Source organism: Rhinopithecus roxellana, chromosome 16 (genome assembly GCF_007565055.1).
Source record: "Rhinopithecus roxellana isolate Shanxi Qingling chromosome 16, ASM756505v1, whole genome shotgun sequence".
Taxonomy (NCBI): Eukaryota; Metazoa; Chordata; class Mammalia; order Primates; family Cercopithecidae; genus Rhinopithecus; species Rhinopithecus roxellana.
In genome coordinates this window covers 44,312,749-44,330,346 of record NC_044564.1, presented here as the reverse complement: position 1 = coordinate 44,330,346, position 17,598 = coordinate 44,312,749, and the positions used below count along the sequence as shown (strand labels likewise).

The 17,598-nt window shown below is 42.4% G+C and overlaps 1 protein-coding gene across 2 annotated transcripts in view; it reads left to right on the top strand.

Moving 5' to 3' along the window:
- The first annotated feature begins 110 nt into the window (after positions 1–110).
- Positions 111–17,598, top strand: part of OSTF1 (osteoclast stimulating factor 1) — a 60,585-nt gene continuing 43,097 nt past the window's right edge. Inside the window, exon 1 of one of the 2 annotated variants that reach the window (XM_010388723.2) lies at positions 111–345. In XM_010388723.2, coding sequence (XP_010387025.1) covers positions 312–345 — 34 coding nt within the window. In that variant the 5' untranslated portion in view covers positions 111–311. Of the gene's footprint in view, positions 355–17,598 lie in introns of both variants that reach the window. The other variant, XM_010388722.2, reaches the window with a different exon arrangement.

Genomic DNA, 17,598 nt, shown 5'->3' with positions numbered 1-17,598 from the left:
TGCGCGCCGCCCGCGCTCCCGCTGCGGCGAAGCTGCCAGCCCGGGAGCCAATAAGCGCTCGACCAGGCGGGGTCCACTTCCTCGTCGGCCCGGCGCGCGCTCAGGACGGCTCCGGCGGCCGCGGGGCGGGGCACACGGCGGAACAGCTCTGCCTGCGTTCGCTCTTCGTGCAGCCAAGGTTGGGCGCAGGTCCTGGGAGGCGCCCCGTTGTAAGCCTGACGAAAAGAAACTGGGGTGCCCGAGTGCTAGGTGACGGGCAAGCGGTGAGCTTTTCGGCGGGGTCTTTAGGATTTGCAGCTCCAGGAAGCGAGATGTCGAAGCCGCCACCCAAACCAGTCAAACCAGGTGAGGGAGGTAAGGGAGGCGCTCGTCGGGTCCTCCGGCCGCCGAGGTGCCGGCCCCTCCTCTGCCGCTTGGCAGGGAGGACCCGGCGCGCACCCGGCCCCGAGCCTGGCTTGGGAGATCTGCCCCACCGGGATGGGCGCTCTTAGTTTTGCGTTCGCTGTTACGGGGGAGGGATCGATTTTGATAGCGAGAGGATTTCGAGGATAAAAATATATGTATATTTTTAAAGGGGAGTCGACCTCACTTTTGCTACGTTGTCATTCGCTGAAACTTTCAGAGGATGTGATGGCAACGTCCCATGGAAGTTTTCCGGAAAGACAGGGCCATTGATCTCCCTTTTAAAAAATGTCTTGAAATGGTCTTTAGCCGCTTCCTCTTTTCTCAGTGTTTGTCACTGTCAGGTTAGGGTTCCTGACCGGCCAGAGCGAACGGGAAGTGCAATGCTTGCAGGGTAGGGTGGGCGAGCGAGCCTCTTTCGGGACTTAGGCTAGGAGCAGCGTTTGAAATTGACCTCGGGATCTTGGGAAGAGCGTTTAGAAAACCCTGTACTCGCGCTCCTGGTGGAAAGAATCTAGGATGTGAAAGTAATCTCAGCTGTTGCTATTTGGAAGTGTCATTTTATCATCTCCTTTGCCTTCGCTCTCCCAAAGACGTTGGCGTGGTAAACCTGAGAGGACTGAGATTACTACATTCCTCAAAGCAGTTTTCTTGGCGGATTGTCCTCGTTCACTTTTGCTCTGTTCTTAGACTATTTTTTGTGACATGCAGAAATCAGAAAATTATGAAAGAAACTGACGTATTTTAATTAAATATTGTAACCTACTCTTCCGCGCGTTTATTTGGGTAGGTAATTAGAAAGGACTGACGTATTTCAATACTTTAACAACTCTTAGGTGCTTTCATTTGGGTAGGTAATTGAGGGAAATACGAGAAATGGAAGATAAATGACTCCGATGTATTCTTGGGTTTTTTTCCTCCCATCTTGTGTAATTTCGGTATAGCGAAATGCTGAAATTTAATCCATTTACATCAAATTTTCAAGTAACTTTCGTTGCAGGAGATAAGAGTTTCAGTGATTAATTTTTTTCCTTGATTTTCCTAAACTCTACAGCTTTCATACTTGTCTGGTTTTCTTCCTTTGCGTTCCTGCAGTTGGAGTATGAAGTCCCTTTATTTGATAATCATGTACATACGTATGTGGAATAGTCCTTCACTGAGGACTGACATCTTGGTAGGCTGAGTGTGAAGGAAGTTGCTGAGACTGGCTCTCCCCTGAGTAAAGATGGGGCACAGCTAGAGTTGGGCTCTGCATTGCATTAAATGTGGAATCTGATGAGAAATTTCCATTTTAAGTGCATGTGTATGAGGTAGCTTTCTAAACTCAGGTGCAAATCAGGACCTCAAGTATCTTAACAATGCAGAGTTGTTCTTTGATAGCTAAACAATATATTTTTTTTTCTGACCACCTGCGGCCTATTAAAATACATTATTTTAAAGAATGCCCTGAGAAAAAGTTCATGAGTCTTTTTTTTTTTTTTTTAAATCTCTTCAGGCATATTAAATGTCTATATTGAAAATGACAGGTGTGTGTATGTGCACACAGTAGTGTATACTTGTGCATTCATTCACACTTGGGGGTTGAGGGATCATCCTGTTACTAATTGTGGATACATTCCCAGGAACCTGCTTTCTCCTTCACATCAGAAAGCTTGTGGTTAAACGTGACTGGTGTTTAGAGGGAATTTTGTGTTTTATTTTATTTTGTTTTATCTGGTCCTTGATTCAGGATACAGGGAATTTTGAATGAACATTAATTTATAAATGAGATCCAGACACAAAGTTACAATAGAAATGGGTTTGTCAGTTTAGTAATTTACAGTGAGAAACATTACAGCCAATCAGACTTGATAATGTGGGTGGGCTACCTTAGTTGAAAAAAAAGCAATGACCAGGAGCAGTGGGTCCATGCCTGTAATCCTAGCACTTTGTGAGGATGAAGTGGGAAGACTGCTTGAGGCTAGGAATTTGAGACTAGTCTGGGCAGCATAGCAAGACCCCGTCTCAACAGAATACAAAAAACAAAAACAGAAATGTCCTATTGTAGTAGTCCCACATTTACTGTGTGTTAGGCAATGGCCTAGTCAACTTTTACATGTGTTAACGCATTTGCTGTTCTCAACAATCTTATGAGGTCAGTACCATTATATTGTTCCCGTTGCACAGACAGGGAAATAAAGATGTGCAGAAATGTTATTTAATTTGTCTAAAGTCAACAGTTGGAGTGGGGAATGTAGCAGGCAGGATTAAAACCCAGGTAGTCTGGCTTTGAAGTATGCACTCTTTTTTTTTTTTTTTTTTTTTTCTGAGATGGAGTCTCCTCTGTTGCCTAGGCTGGAGTGCAATGATGCGATCTCAACTCACTGCAACCTTCGCCTCCCGGGTTCAAGCAGTTCTCTGCCTCAGCCTCCCAAGTAGCTGGGATTACAGGCGCCCGCCACCAAGCCCAGCTAGTTTTTGTATTTTTAGTAGAGATAGGGTTTCACCATCTTGGCCAGGCTGGTCTTGAACTCCTGACCTCGTGACCCACCCGCTTTGGCCTCCCAAAGTGCTGGGATCACAGTGGCGTGAGCTACCGCCCCCAGCCGAAGTCTACACTCTTAACCATTTGCAATTCTGCCTTGAGTCATAGTGCTCCATTCACATTGGTGGTCATGTGTATTTTAGAGCTGGTAGTCAGGAAGTCGAAAGGGAGGGGCCTCTGGTCTACAGACCTTCTTGTCACAAATGCACATAAAGGTCACCCCCTGGTTGGTACAGCAAGGAGAGTGGTGTGGAGCTTTACTTTCTTGTCTTGCAGGCAAGCTACATGGATAAAAATCTCCAAAGACAGCATGGGATTGGGGACTTTGGGGTTGTATTTAATTTTTTGGTTTGTTTATATCCTACCTCATTCCAAAGGACTTCTAAAAATACACATGATCTGAGAGAGAGGAAAAAAATAAAGATAAAGCAAGGTCATTTTAGAGGGAGGGAAGAATAATAAGATGAAACAAGAGGAAAAGCTAGTTTACAGACAGACCTGCATGTAGTAAGGTCACTATAGATTTGGCTCTCAGCTGCAAGCCGAGAGAAAAATCTCAAGATTCACAGTGCTTATAAAATTAAAATGTGTCACTTGCTCTGAAAAGTAGTTATTTTAATGGCATTGAGATCTGAGACAGATTTTCCTGTGGATTCTTTTAAAGTGTTGGAGTGACCTGGATATCTCTAGCAGAAATACAAGACAGAACATCCTAACTGTGTTTCTTATAGCTTCTTTCAGAGCAAGATTTGGGCAAAACAGCATGGCTCAATTCAGTAGACAATACTAAAAGGAAAGGAGCTAGATGAGTAAGGACAAAGGACTCACTGGAAGATATTAAAAGCGAGGGACATTAAGCTATAATGCAGACTAATTGCATCTTTCTGGCTGATCAGCACATGCCCAACAGGGGCACCGTTGGTGGAAGGAGGCTGAGAAGTCCTGGGCAGATACTAGTGGGAGACCCTGGCCATATTTGTACCATCTGGAGGATAGATCAGGGTTACCTTCTTGGGTTTTTGCCCATATCCAGAATTCATTTGCTAAACAAACATTTCTTAATAAATGTAGCTCATATTTTAGGCCCTGTGCTAGACACTGGGGTTCTAAGGAGCAGTAACCTAAGGTGTCATTCATGAGGGTCCTGAGTCTAATGGGGAAGACATATGTATCTATAGATATTACCTAGAGTATCCCATATCTACAACTGGATGGCTGATCTCATTCATTTTGTCACAAATAAAAAAGCTTGTAATTAAAAATATAAGTAATTTTTTTATTTTTAGAAAATTTGGGAAAAGGTAAACAATAAATATATAACTAAAATATAGAAATCATCCCTGTCATCTACTGATAATCATTATTTACATTTGGTTGAATATTGTTTCAGGTTTCTTTCTTCTTCACATCCATTTCATTTCAAAAAAAGAAAATAAAAACAATTATCCTTAGAACAGTGTCTCAGCTTCCATTTGAAATGTCTTGCTGTTGGTTGGTATATGTTTCCAAAAGTCTGTATGGTATTGCCCGCGTTCTGCTTGAAAAATCAGTTCTGTCGCAGCTTGACCTTTCCTTGCTTATTGATTTTGTTTCTGTAGAATCACTTTTGGCCACCCAAGGTCTGTCATTGAAACTTTCTTTCTTAACTGTTATCTGTGTCACCATGGTACTCTACTAAGATATGTTTCCATTTTGTGGTCTTTATCTCATTCTTTATGGTTCTTTCCTTCCTTTTCTTTTCTTTTCTTTTTTTTTTTTTTTTGGAGGTGGGATTTTGCTGTGTTGCCTGGCTCATCTTGATCTCCTGTGCTCAAGCAGTCTTCCTGCCTGAGTTTCCAGAGTGTCTGGGATTATAGGTGCTCACCACCAAACCTGGCTGGGACCCTCCTTTCCTTTTTCTGAGTGAGTACAACCTCTTAGTTTTACACATACAGCATTTATGTTGTTTTCAGCCACTCTCAGAAGGCTTGCAGTTCAATTAGCGTGAATCTGTCTGGCTTGTTAGAGTGTAGAAGTGTAGAAAACAGAACTTTTGTTCTCATAAAATCTTTAAAAAAAATATTTTATTCTGAGAGTAAGGATGGGCCAAAGAATACTGAATGAGATTTGGGCCGTAAAATTATCTCATTCTAAGCAGGTTTGGTAGCCCTCTATTGTAGTTGGAAACCTGATGTCTGACCTTGGCCATTTTTTCCCAAATGGCTTATTGATTTTGGTGGTGAAAGTGAAGCAACATAAATATTTCATGTGCCTTGTGAAAATAAATTCATGGAACTTTGAAGAAGCAAATGTCAGTGTTTCAGGTTCTTTTGTTATTCAGAGTAAAAACATCATAAAACTTAAAAGACGTCACACACATGCTGCTTAAATAACATTTTTGAGAGAAAAAGGTTTTTATCTAAAATGAACTCAATTTTTGTGTATTTTTTTACCCCAACAAAGGAATTAATCAAAAGTGAGGTGAAATATGCATGTGCATAGTCTTCTTTTATAAACTTGATACTTTTTATACCTGATGGCAGAATAAAGCCTGAGAAACATCTTGAAAATTTCAGAATGATGATGATGATGGGAATGGTTAACGTATATTTGGCCCTATGTGTCAGGGACTGCACCCAGCACTGTGTATGCTCTGTCTCCTTTAATTATTCTGACTTTCCTGTTAGGTGGGTGGGTCATCATCTCCCTGTTTTATGGATGAAGTAGTACTTAATGAGGTCAAGTAAACTACCTGAGATCTCAAAGCTAGTGAGTGGTTGGTGTGACCTGGAAGTGGAACACAAGCTTTAATTGGGTCCATGCATGTGAGCAGAGAAACCTGCCAGAGATGTTATTGGGTTGGACCTGCTTTGGTTGGACAGTCATTTTATTAGCTTATGCAGTTGTGTTATTGGTATTTGGTTTGTGTAACTGCCCTCTTTCAGTGGATCCGTATTAGACCATTAAACTATATACTTTTTGAGAGTGGAACAGTCTTTTATTTCTTTGTAACTGCACAGCCACTAAATCATTTATGAATGACAGATACGTAAAACACTTTGATACAAAAAAAAAAGGTGTTTTTGTTTGTTTGTTTTTGTCTGAAAGAAGGTGGGGGGTGGCCTCAGAGACTGTGATTGGGCTTTTCTTGTAGCTTTACCACAAAGTAGCAAAGGCTGGAGGTTGTGTGCCTCTGATCAGCACTCCTCCCTTCTGGAAATACTGGGGTCCCCTCCCTTGGTGTTTCAGCATTCCCACAATCTGACTTACATGACTAGTGCAGTAAGATTTTCTAATACACACCTTCTACCTCAAGGCACAACAGAACCATTGCCAAAGTTGTCCTCACTTGCTTAATGGACAGGGGAAGACAAACTACATTAAAACAAAATACAGAGACACCTTTCAGTGGGCTGATGTGAGCGAGCTGTCAAGATTCTCTATCAAATTAAAGGAGTTTCAAAAAAATTTACAAGCCGGGCACAGTGGTTCACACCTGTAATCCTGGCACTTTGGGAGGCTCAGGCAGGCAGATTACTTGAGCCTAATAGTTTGAGAACAGCCTGGGCAACATGGTGAAACCTTGTCTCTACAACAAATATGAAAAAAATTAGCCGGGCTTGGTGGTGCGTGTTTGTAGTCCCAGCTTCTCAGGAGGCTGAGGTGGGAGGATCACTTGAGCCTGGGAGGTGAAGGTTGTGGCAAGCCAAGATCGTGCCACTGCACTCCAACCTGGGTGACAGAGTGAGACCCTGTCTCAAACAAACAATACAAATATTAGAACCAGGAGAACTTCCTGGTTCTTTTAAATAACTACATAGTATTCTGCTGAGCTCATTTAACCAGACCCTAACTAATGTACTTCTAGATTGTTTTCAATCTTTTGTTATCACAAATAGTCTCCCAACAGTATTGTTGTTGCTTACATGTGTAAATCCACAGGATAAAGTCCTGGCAGTGGGATTTGTTGGTTCAGAGGGTATGCGCACTGCTGATTTCATAGAAATTTCCAAATCGCTTTTCAAAGAGGTCATGCCAGTTTACTTCCCTCCCAAAAATGTATGAGCATGTCTTAAACAGAAAGATTGCAGTGCTTGTGATAGGAGATGTTATCAAAGTGTGATCAGAGGGCTGGGAAGCACAGGGCAAGGAGCTTGAGGAAGCTGAGAAGATGTCACGGAAGAGGAGTAATCTAAGCAGAGTTCTGAATGCTGAGTAAGAGTTCGCTGGGCAGCAAAAGGGGAAAAGTCATTTGATTCAGGCGGAAATGAAAGAATGCATCCTCTTATCCACATTTGTCTAACTAAATAAGGGCAAAGCTTCTTTCAGAGAAGTCAAGGAAATTTGTTATGTGCACGGAGAACTGTGAGCCACATAATTTTCTCTGAATAAAGAGAAGGCCGTTTATACCCCGTGTAACAGTTTGTGAAAAATGGTATTGCTCCACACAAAAAGCAGGAATTTAAATGCACACATCAGCTCTCTTCACAGATTGCTTATCTGTTTCTCAGAGTGTTAACAGTTGGTGTAGGTGTTTAGTTTAGGGCAACGGGTTAAAGAGATTTAGCAGCTGCAAATCAGTTAAACAAGTTACTGTTGTGACTGCTGTGGCCTCCCCCTCCTTTTTATTCAGTTATTTACCACTTTATGTCTGTGCATCTGTAGGATTTTTAGAAAGCCACAAGGCAAATTTCTCAGCTTACATTTGGGATAAGAGTTGGGGGATAGTTTTATATTTGTGCATTTTGATTGGCATGGAATTTTAAAACTCTTTAGCATCCCTTATAATTGGATAAGCTATTTTGGTTTTATATTCTTGGGACCCAAGAATACATCTAATGTGGATCTTTTCTGCTGGGTGCTCCCAATTTCCAGGGAGCCTGAGGGCAATTTGAATTCAAATTAAGGGAGATGCTCTAACCAACTCAGTTTATACTCACACTAGAGGGACTGTCTCAGGCCCCTTACAAAGGTTTCTCTGGCATCCCTACAATCCAGGAATTTTGCTTGGTTCTGAGAAACTCATGGATTCTATTTTAGGATTCCCGGCTTCCCAGCCAGGACTCACTCCCATGAGACAAAGAAATGACTTGAACCTGGAGGTTATCTTGGAATGTCTGTGTGTCTTCTAGGAACTTCCTGACAAAACCCATATTTGGGGAGAAGATGCTTCCGAACTTTAGCTCGCTGAGTGTGGGTTAGAGGGGGTTGGCTGAAAAAAGCCCCTCTAGGTTTTAGACACGGTTGGAAGGTATCTCAGACTCCAGAAGATTTGGAGGATCTCGGAGTCTCATTCTTTCTTATTTGAAAACCAAACTCTTATGCTTATGTCTGAAATGTTGACTACCCAGGTTCACAGGACTTTCTGGCTAGCATGTATTATTTCACTGCTTTCTTGGGCTTATTGTTTTGATGAGTCAGTGCTCAGATTTATCTGTAGCTAGCCCTGGGACGACTTCATCTGAAGGTATTCCTACTGGTTTTTCAGGCAAGGGAAGTGTCCATGAAACATTGCAATAGAAACCATCCCTGCCAAAGTTAATATTCTGATGGTGTGCCAAACTTAAAATTGTTGTCGACCATATTTTTCTTTGGGGGAATAAATCATTCTCTTTGATCTCTGCATTCAGGTCATCTGAGCAACTGCTCACTAGAACCCGGGCCTATCTGAAGCTGAAATGTGAGGTAGGAGTCACTGCTATGGTGACTGCCTGCTTCCTCTTTCAGGGAACCCTTCCCATCTGACAGGGCTTCTGGTCCTTGCCTAAGGCCTTTGCAATCTTGAAAACCTATTCTGTATCTAAATATTGGGGCTCTAAAGTGTAAACCCAAAATAAAACTCTAAGCTCCCTAACCAATGGAATGGACCCCTCCCCTCATTCAGATTTAACCTGAAAAACTAGTTCGGACCATGATAAACTGAGTTATAATCAACTTTACATTTTCCAAACATCAAGTCTTCAATGTCTTGATGGCCATTCATGAACAACCACATTTTTTGAGGCTCTCATTGGAATCTGTGCATATAAAGCCCCAGACATATTTAGGTCTCCAGAGTTGATGTTACTGAGTTATAATCACCTTTACGTTTTCCAAACAAAGTCTAATGGGGGTTGGACATGCCTTATTATGAGTGGGATTCATAATAAGGCTGTTCCCCCCCCCTTTTTTTTTAAAGCAACAGCTCTATTAGCACCAATTTTGTAGTTAATTTGCTAGTTGACCTTTATAAGTCACTAGACCACTCTACGCCTCAGTTTCTTTTGTTTTTGTTTTTGCTTTTTTTCTCTTTGAGTCAAGGGTCTGGCTCTGTTGCCCAGGCTGGAGTGTGGTGTGATGGTCTTGGGCTTACTGCAACCTCTGCTTCCTGGGCTCAAGCGATCCTCCCACCTCAGCCTTCCCAGGAGTTAGGACTGCCAGTGTGCATCACCATGCCTGGCTAATTTTTGTATTTTTTGTAGAGACAGGGTTTTACCATGTTGCCCAGGCTAGTTTCTTCATCTCATGCTAAATCTGATTTGAAATCATCTTCATGGCCTCATACTGGCCTCTCAAATAATTTCTCACATTTCTGACCAATTTCATCTCGTGCTCCTTCTCCTAGACTCCTGGGCCATTTTCAATGATCCCCATCCCAACTCCCAGCTACTCAGTGCTCAGCAGCATGTGGATAGAAACATATGGAGGAATTAAACACACCAAGCAAGGGCTGTTCATAAGTCCAGATTTCCATAAGAAACAACAAAGGAAAGGACAGGATGAGGGTTAGGAAGGGGGTGTAATGTATTAATGATTAGGTCTGATCTGATTTCACTTAGGCTTTTGCTACATAGGGCAGTTTTTATTTTTTTCTTTTCTTGTAACTGTCTAGACAAAGAGAATACTGGGGTCTCCCTGCAGGAATATGTCTGGGGCTTTATATGCACAGGTCCAATGAGACCCTTGCAAAATGTGTTTGTTCATGAACGGCCATCGAGATACTGAAGACTTTTATGTTCAGAAAATGTAAAGTTGGTTATAACTCAATAACATCAACTCTGTAGGCCCAAGATGTGAGAATACTAGGTATTCTACTAGATTTTGGAAATTCTCTGTGCAAAATATCATTCAGGATCCTCTTGTCTCTTCTCATCTTATTTTTTCCCATCTCTTTTGGAGGTGATAGTTTTAAGCCATAGATTTAAATTCAGTCCTTGTTTTACAGAAATCATTGTATTTGATTCCAGAGAGGAGGGTTTTCTGTGCTTATCTCGAGAAGAGGGAGGACTAATCTACTAAGAGAATGATTCTCTGCCTACCCATCACTCTGCCAGTTATACTGGCAGAAATCAAAAGCCTCTTTTTTTCTTATTTCCTTATTTAATTTTGAAACAGAGTTTCACTTTTGTTGTCCAAGCTGGAGTGCAATGGCATGATCTCGACTCACTGCAACCTCCGCCTTCTGGGTTCAAGCGATTCTCCTGCCTCAGCCTCTCAAGTAGCTGGGATTACAGGCACGCGCCACTATGCCCAGCTAATTTTTTGTGTTTATAGTAGAAACGGGGTTTCATCATGTTGGCCAGGCTGGTCTCGAACTCCTGATCTTAGGTGATCCACCCACCTCAGCCTCCCAAAGTTCTGGGATTACAGGGGTCAAGAAAATAACATTTATATATTTAAAGAGATTCTGATAAATGGCTTTTTTTTTTTTTTTTTTTTAAGTTAAGAAAAGGTATTGTTCTGTCACCCAGGCTGAGTGCACGGCTCACTGCAGTCTCAACCTCCTGGGCTCAAGTGACCCTCCTGTCTCAGCTTCCTGAGTAGCTGGGACTACAGGCATGTGCTGCCAAGCCCAGCTATTAATTTTTTGTACAGCTGGGGTCCCACAGTGTTGCCCAGGCTGGTCTGATGGGGTCTCCATAGTGGGACCTCCTGGGCTCAAACAGTCTTCCCACTTGGGCCTCCCAAGGTGTTGGGATTAGGCTGGGTGCAGTGGCTCACGCCTGTAATCCCAGCACTTTGAGAGGCTGAAGCAGGTGGATCACCTTAGGTCAGGAGTTAGAGACCAGTCTGACCAACATAATGGAACCCTGTCTCTACTAAAAATGCAAAAAATTAGTTGGGCATGGTGGTGGGTGCCTGTAATCCCAGCTACTCGCTAGGTTGAGGCAGGAGAATCGCTTGAACCCAGGAGGCAGAGGTTGCAGTGGGCCGAGATCATGCCATTGCACTCCAGCCTGGGCAATGGTGTGAGACTCTGTTTCCACAAAAAATAAAAAAAAAAAAAACGCGTTGGGATTACCCACTACATCCGGCCAAAATGACAATTTTAAGGACATAGAATTATACTTGTGGGAATAAATTTTGTTGCTATGGCTTTAGAATTCAAACAAAAATCATCTATTCATAGTGGAAAATTATTATAGTGCTCAAGTGTTAGTTTTCCACTAAGTATCTTAAAACCAAAGGTAAAGAACTACAATTTGTTAGGACAGAGAGCAAGAGATAGCAGGGTACTTCTGCATGTAGACAGTACGTATAGAAGGAGAGCAAATTCCTAGTGATTATTCTGAAAGCCTACAATTTAAATGACCACTGCATATTGGTGGCACGCCACTGCCCTAGAAAGCATGGATTTTTCCTTCTTCTGTCTCTGTGAGCAGAGGTTATTCTCACTGCCACGCCATCCACATCTCCAACAGTAAATAGTTCTGCAGGCTGAAGGGCTTGGGAGGGAACCAGGGCATTCCTAGAAGTTTAAGAAAAAATTCCATTGTCTCCATTTCCGCCCTTCTTGTCCATGTGCCTATGTTCATAAAAAGATAAAATGATCTTCTGGGCATCCATCAGTGAAAAAGAGTTTTTTTTTTTTTTTTTAAAGTCTCTGAGGCCAGGCATGTTGGCTCACGCCTGTAATCCCAGCAGTTTGGGAGGCTGAGGCAGGTGGATCACTTGAGGTCAGGAGTTTGAGACCAGCCTGGCCAACATGGTGAAACCCCGTTTATACTAAAAATACAAAAATTAGCCAGGCCGTGGTGGTGCATGTCTGTAATCCCAGCTATTCGGGAGGCTAAGGGAGGAGAATCTCTTGAACCTGGGAGGCAGAGGTTGCAGTGAGCTGTTATCAGGCAACTGTACTCCAACCTGGGCAACAGAGCAAGACTCGTCTCAAAAAAAAAAAAAAAAAATGTCTCTGAGCAGCTGCAGCCTCAGGGGTAGGTGTGACCCAGGGCCTTGGCCTGGCTGAAGGTAAAAATATGGCCATAGAAGTATTGTCGCAACTCTCCCCCACCTTCCTGGACAAAGGGGGATTTCTGCAAGAATGATCCTGTAATTCACCCTGTTTTAATTACAGCCCCAGAAACCACAGCTTTTCACTTCCTGGCCTTCCCATTCTCTGGGGAAATCCTAAAGGACTCCGTTCTCTTGTGCTTCCCTTCCTCCACCCCTCATCTGAGCTGGCTTGGAAAATACCTTGACATTTCTTAGGGTTAAAATTCTCCCCTGGCCTTTTTGGGAGTCACTTGGACTCCTTCGGTCTTTCCAGATCCTCCTGACTTCTGCCTAGCCCCTCCTTCCCATAAACAATCTCACCTCTCAGGACCAGGCCAAGCTGGAGAAAGAGCACACCACGTGGGCTGTCTAGGCGGAGCCCTAGAATGGAGTGGCAGGTCAGGGCAGTCAGGTCAGACATTTCCGGGTCACCAGGTGAGCCACTTTTATGATAGGAATGTGGCCGTTAGGAACACAACACCAACCTTTTGAAGTAGCACTGCTGTGACTTGAGAGAGGTTGCGATTAGGGAAACAATTTTCAGTTTAAAGGCTGTTGTCTAAGTGAGTAGATGATCTTGGAAGAAACAGATGCTTTGGACAGCTTGTTAGTTTCTCATAGATGGCCTTTCTGAACTCGTTTTCCTCTTTTTGGGTCTGTTAGAATTTGAGACATGGACTTTTGTGGAGGCTCTCATATGTGCTACATAAGAACATTTGAATCCTTCTGTTTTCTGAACAAAGAGGGACTCTGTTTTCAAAGATACTGATAATCCTTTGCTTTACTTTTTCCTCTTGTGTTTTATAATCTTTCTCATATGTCCAAAGTTTGTATTATTTTACCAGAGTTCTAATATTAGCTAGAAATAGTAAAATATCCTCAGTTACAAACTTGACCCCTGTGTATCTGTTGGGTCAGCTTTGATTGAACTCTTAGCTGAAGTTCAGTTCTGTCCCTAGTGATTCCCATTATGTCTTCTTAGATACTGTGTATATCCTGGTCTCTATATCAGGTTTGAAAGAGGTTGCGCGATAAATAAAGGGCACATTTATGTCATCATGTTGTCTTGCTACCATGTATCTTCATAGATGGGCAAGACTAAGGCCATTTAAAAAATTTTCGAAGTTATTATTTTATTTAGAGATGGCTTCTTGCCCTGTCACCTAGGCTGGAAGGGCAGTGGCACGCTTACAGCTCACTGCAGCTTCCTGGGCTCAAGCTGCCCTCCTGCCTTAGCTTCCCAAGTAGTGCACATTACTATAGGCACACGTTACTGTCCCAGCCAATTTTTTATTTATTTTTGTTTTTTGTAGAGATGGGGTCTCACTCTGTTGCCCAGGCTGACCCTGAACTCCTGGCCTCAAGTGATCCTCCCACCTTGGCCTCCCAAAGTGCTGGGATTACAAGTGTGAGCTACCACACCCCGCCAGTGAGGGCGTTTGTATAATTTCAGCTCTAAACAGTGGATGCACACATTGATATGTGAAATGCTCTGGCCTGGTGTTTTTCACACTGTTGAGTGGTGACTTGGTAGGTAGTCAAGTCAGCATAATTAGTCATGACTAGCGTCTTGAAGAAAAGAAAATAGAATACGAACAAAAACTATCAGAGTGAATCACTCAAAGTAAGGATAAGAAATTTTTGTAAGACCTTTTTTACGTTTCATGAGTGTGCGTGTCCTGATACAAAATATATTTCTTCCTGTGGATCTCAAAAAAGTTTCAAAACCTCTAGCATCCGCTCACACCCCAGTTTAATCTCTTGCCATCTTTTACGCCAGGAATTCAGGCATGTTGATTGACTGGACATTCTTAGACTCTGCTTCCTGAACCCCAGACCCTGCTCTTTATTCTGGGGCTTACTGACCCTGTCCCCTTTTGCGTGGGTAACTACTGTTTGTTTTTTTAAATTTTTTTCTAGTCCTGTGGCATCACAATGGATAACTACTGTTATCTCCAAAATTAAAGTAGATGCCACCTCCCACAACAGCCTGCGCTGATCATGAAGGTCTCCTCACTGTGTTAATTTAAGCCTCTCTGTGTTCTCAGTTTTGTGGGTGTACTGGGCATGGCAATTCTTTTTTTTCATGGTGAAGTCAGGAAGAGAAAGAGGATAAAGAAGGACTCATATTAGTAAACACATTGCCGATAAATCAAATACGAGTAGGCCAGATTACAAACTCACGCTTATAATACCAGCGCTTTGGGAGGCCCGGGGGGGCTGCTTGCTTGAGGCCAGGCATTTAAGACCAGCCCATGCAACATAGTGATACTCTGTCCCTACAAAAAAATAGAAAGAAAAATTAGCTGGGTGTGGTGGCACGTGCCTGTGGTCCCAGCTACCCAGGAGGTTGGGGCAGGAGGTTTAGGAGGTCAAGATTACAGCGAGCCATGACTGTGTCACTGTACTGTAGCCTGGGCGACAGAGCAAGACCCTGTCACAAATAACTGATAAATATATATAAAATTCAGGTACCTTGTAAGTTATTCTTCAAAAGGGCATTAAAAGAGAACACATTTTCCTGATTGTATGTGAGATACCTATTCATTGTAGACAATTTGGAAAATAAGAAAATAAATATAACTCATAGTTCTACCACTCAGAGCTAACGGGTGGCATTTTCATACTGTTTCTTTCCAGTTTTTCTTCTGTGCAGATTTTCGTTTTACATAGCTGATTGCATGTATAATATTACCACCAGCCTTTTTTTTACGTAACAACAAAAGATAAGTATATACCCCAAAAGCTAAATTTTAAGGGACACAATAAACTCTTATTTTTAATTATGGTAATTCCCTCTGTTGCTAGAGTGCTGGAGTGCCGGAGTGCCAGGCTGGAGTGCAGTAGCACAGCCTCAACTCACTGCAGCTTCGGCTGCCTGGGCTCAAGAGATTCTGTCATGTCAGCTTCCCAAGTAGCTAGGACCCACAGACCTACACCATCACACCCAGCTAGTTTTTTAAAAAAATTATTTGTAGACAAGGTCTTGCTGTGTTGCCCAGGCTGGTCTCAAACTGTTGGGCTCAAGCATTCCTCCTGCCTCAGCCTTCCAAAATGCTGAGATTACAGGTGTGAGTTTTGTTTACTTAAAACAAGCATTACGGCCTGGGCGTTGTGGCTCAAGGCTGTAATCCCACATTTAGGGAGGCTAAGGCGGGTAGATCACTTGAACTCAGGAGGTCAAGGGCAGCCTGTGCAACATGGTGAAATCCTGTCTGTACTAAAAATACAGAAAAAAAAAAAAAAAAAAAAAAGGGAGCCCAGCCCCAGTGTGGTGGCACAAGCCTGTAGTCGTAGTCTCAGCTACTTGGGAGACTGAGGTGGGATGATTGCCTGAGCTGGGGAAGTCAAGGCTGCAGTGAGCTGTGATGATGGCATTGCACTCCAGCCAGGGCAACTTAAGTGAGACCCCGTCTAAAACAAAAAAAAGAGCATTATGGCCAAGTGCAGTGGCTCATACCTATAATCCCAGTACTTTGGAAGGACAAGGCAAGAGGATTGCTTGAAGCTAGGAGTTCAAGACTAGCCTGGGTAACAGCAAGACCCTGTCTCTACAAAAAATGTTTTTGAAAAGTTAGCTGCACGTGGTTGTTGTAATCCCAGCACTTTGGGAAGCTGAGACAGAAGGATCACTTGAGTCCAGGAGTTTGAGATTACAGAGAGCTGTGATAGAGCCACTGTACTCCAGCCTGGGTGACAGAGTGAGACCCTGTCTCTAAAATTAAAAATAAACAACAAAAAAGCATTAGAATATCTCTTGCTGGGATATCATGTGTGATACATTTTCTAATATACAGGGTGAGGATTTCGATAATGCTGTCTTGCCAGTAAGAAGAAACACAGGGAATAAGTCCCAGAATAGTGTAAGAAGATGTAGTAATTAATAGTAGCTAACATTTATGGTCACGTACAACACATAAGGAGCTGCACTCAGTATTTCACACATGGTATTTGTTTAGAGTCATTCAGTCCCTGGGTGCCAGAATTAAGAGCCCAGTATTCAGAGCATGGGTTCTGGAGCCAGAGGGGCCTGAGTTTAAGGCTCTTCGCTGCCACTCCCTAATTGTGTGGACCTGGACTAGTTACTTACCCTCTCTAACCTCAGTTTCCCCAGCTATAAAATAGGGTTAATACAACATTTACATCACAAGATTGTTTTGAGGATTAAATAAATTGCTGTGAGTCAGTACTTTGCATGGTGTCTGGCCCATGGTAAATGTCTCATAAACGTGAGTATAGAAGGATAATTTAGTTTTGGATTAAAGATTTTGATGTTAGGGAATTTTCTGTCTTTAATCTTGCATATATATAATCATTTGCCCAACCAGTCATTTCATATGGGAGGAAGTCATGACCCAGGTTGGTTTGGGGTTGGGGAGAAGCAGGTTAGGAGCTGCAGATGTTCGTGCTGTGGCCCAGTGCTCTGTTTGTCTGACTTGTTACTTGCAGAAAAAGAGGACTACAAGGTTGAGGTCTGCAAACATCATCAATAAAGGGCCGAATAGTTAATGTTTTAGGCTCCATAGGCCACGTGTGGCTCTTTTGCAGCTACTCAGCTCTGCCATGGTATAATGTGAAAGCAGCCACAGACAAAAGACAAATGAATGCTGTGCTCCAATAAAACTTTATTCATGGACACTGCATTTGAATTTCAGATCATTTTCATGTATCTTGAAATACTGTTTTTCATTTTTCTCTCATCTGTTTAAACATGTAAAACCATTCTTAGCTTAAACCTCATACAAAAACAAGCATTGCCTTCATGGACGAGCCTTTGGACTGATCTTGCCTTTTGCGGAGGTGGCATGACCAGGGTAACCTTTTTTTTTTTTTTTTTTTTTTTAAATTCCAAGGACAGAGATCATTTTCTTCCATTTTTCCCAAGGTCTCCCCAAACTGACATTGGAAGCAGTTTGTCCTGAGATGAAGGGTTTTTAGGGACCATTGCTTTCTTTCTCTATTTTTTACCCAGTGAAGACAGTTGGCAAAGAGCTTGTCAGTTGAAATTTCAAACCCTGCTCTCTGGGATTTTTATGTTATATGGTGGAGACTAAATAAAATTAACCAGTGGGTATGGTCCCTCAAGATGTAAAAGTAAACCAAGTTTGCTGAAAGGCACTGAAAAGCATAAGCAAAGAAAAAATGGATTAGAAAGGCACACTGTTAATAAACAGAACCCTCTTGTCAGAAAACACACAGGCTACTGTTTTTAAAGAGTCCGCTATTCCTGCAGCTGAAGTCAAGACATGTTTCAAATTCTTTAGGTTTTTTCTATTTTTTTTTGGATTGGATAGGGGAAGTGATGGGGAAGAGGTGGTGTTAGAGGGAGGAGGGATGGAAATGTGTTCAGAGTTGTTGCTATTAGTTTTTTCTGTAAAGGTATATGTACAAACAGAATTAATTGAACTTGATTTAATTAATCCAAGAGTATAAGTAGGCAG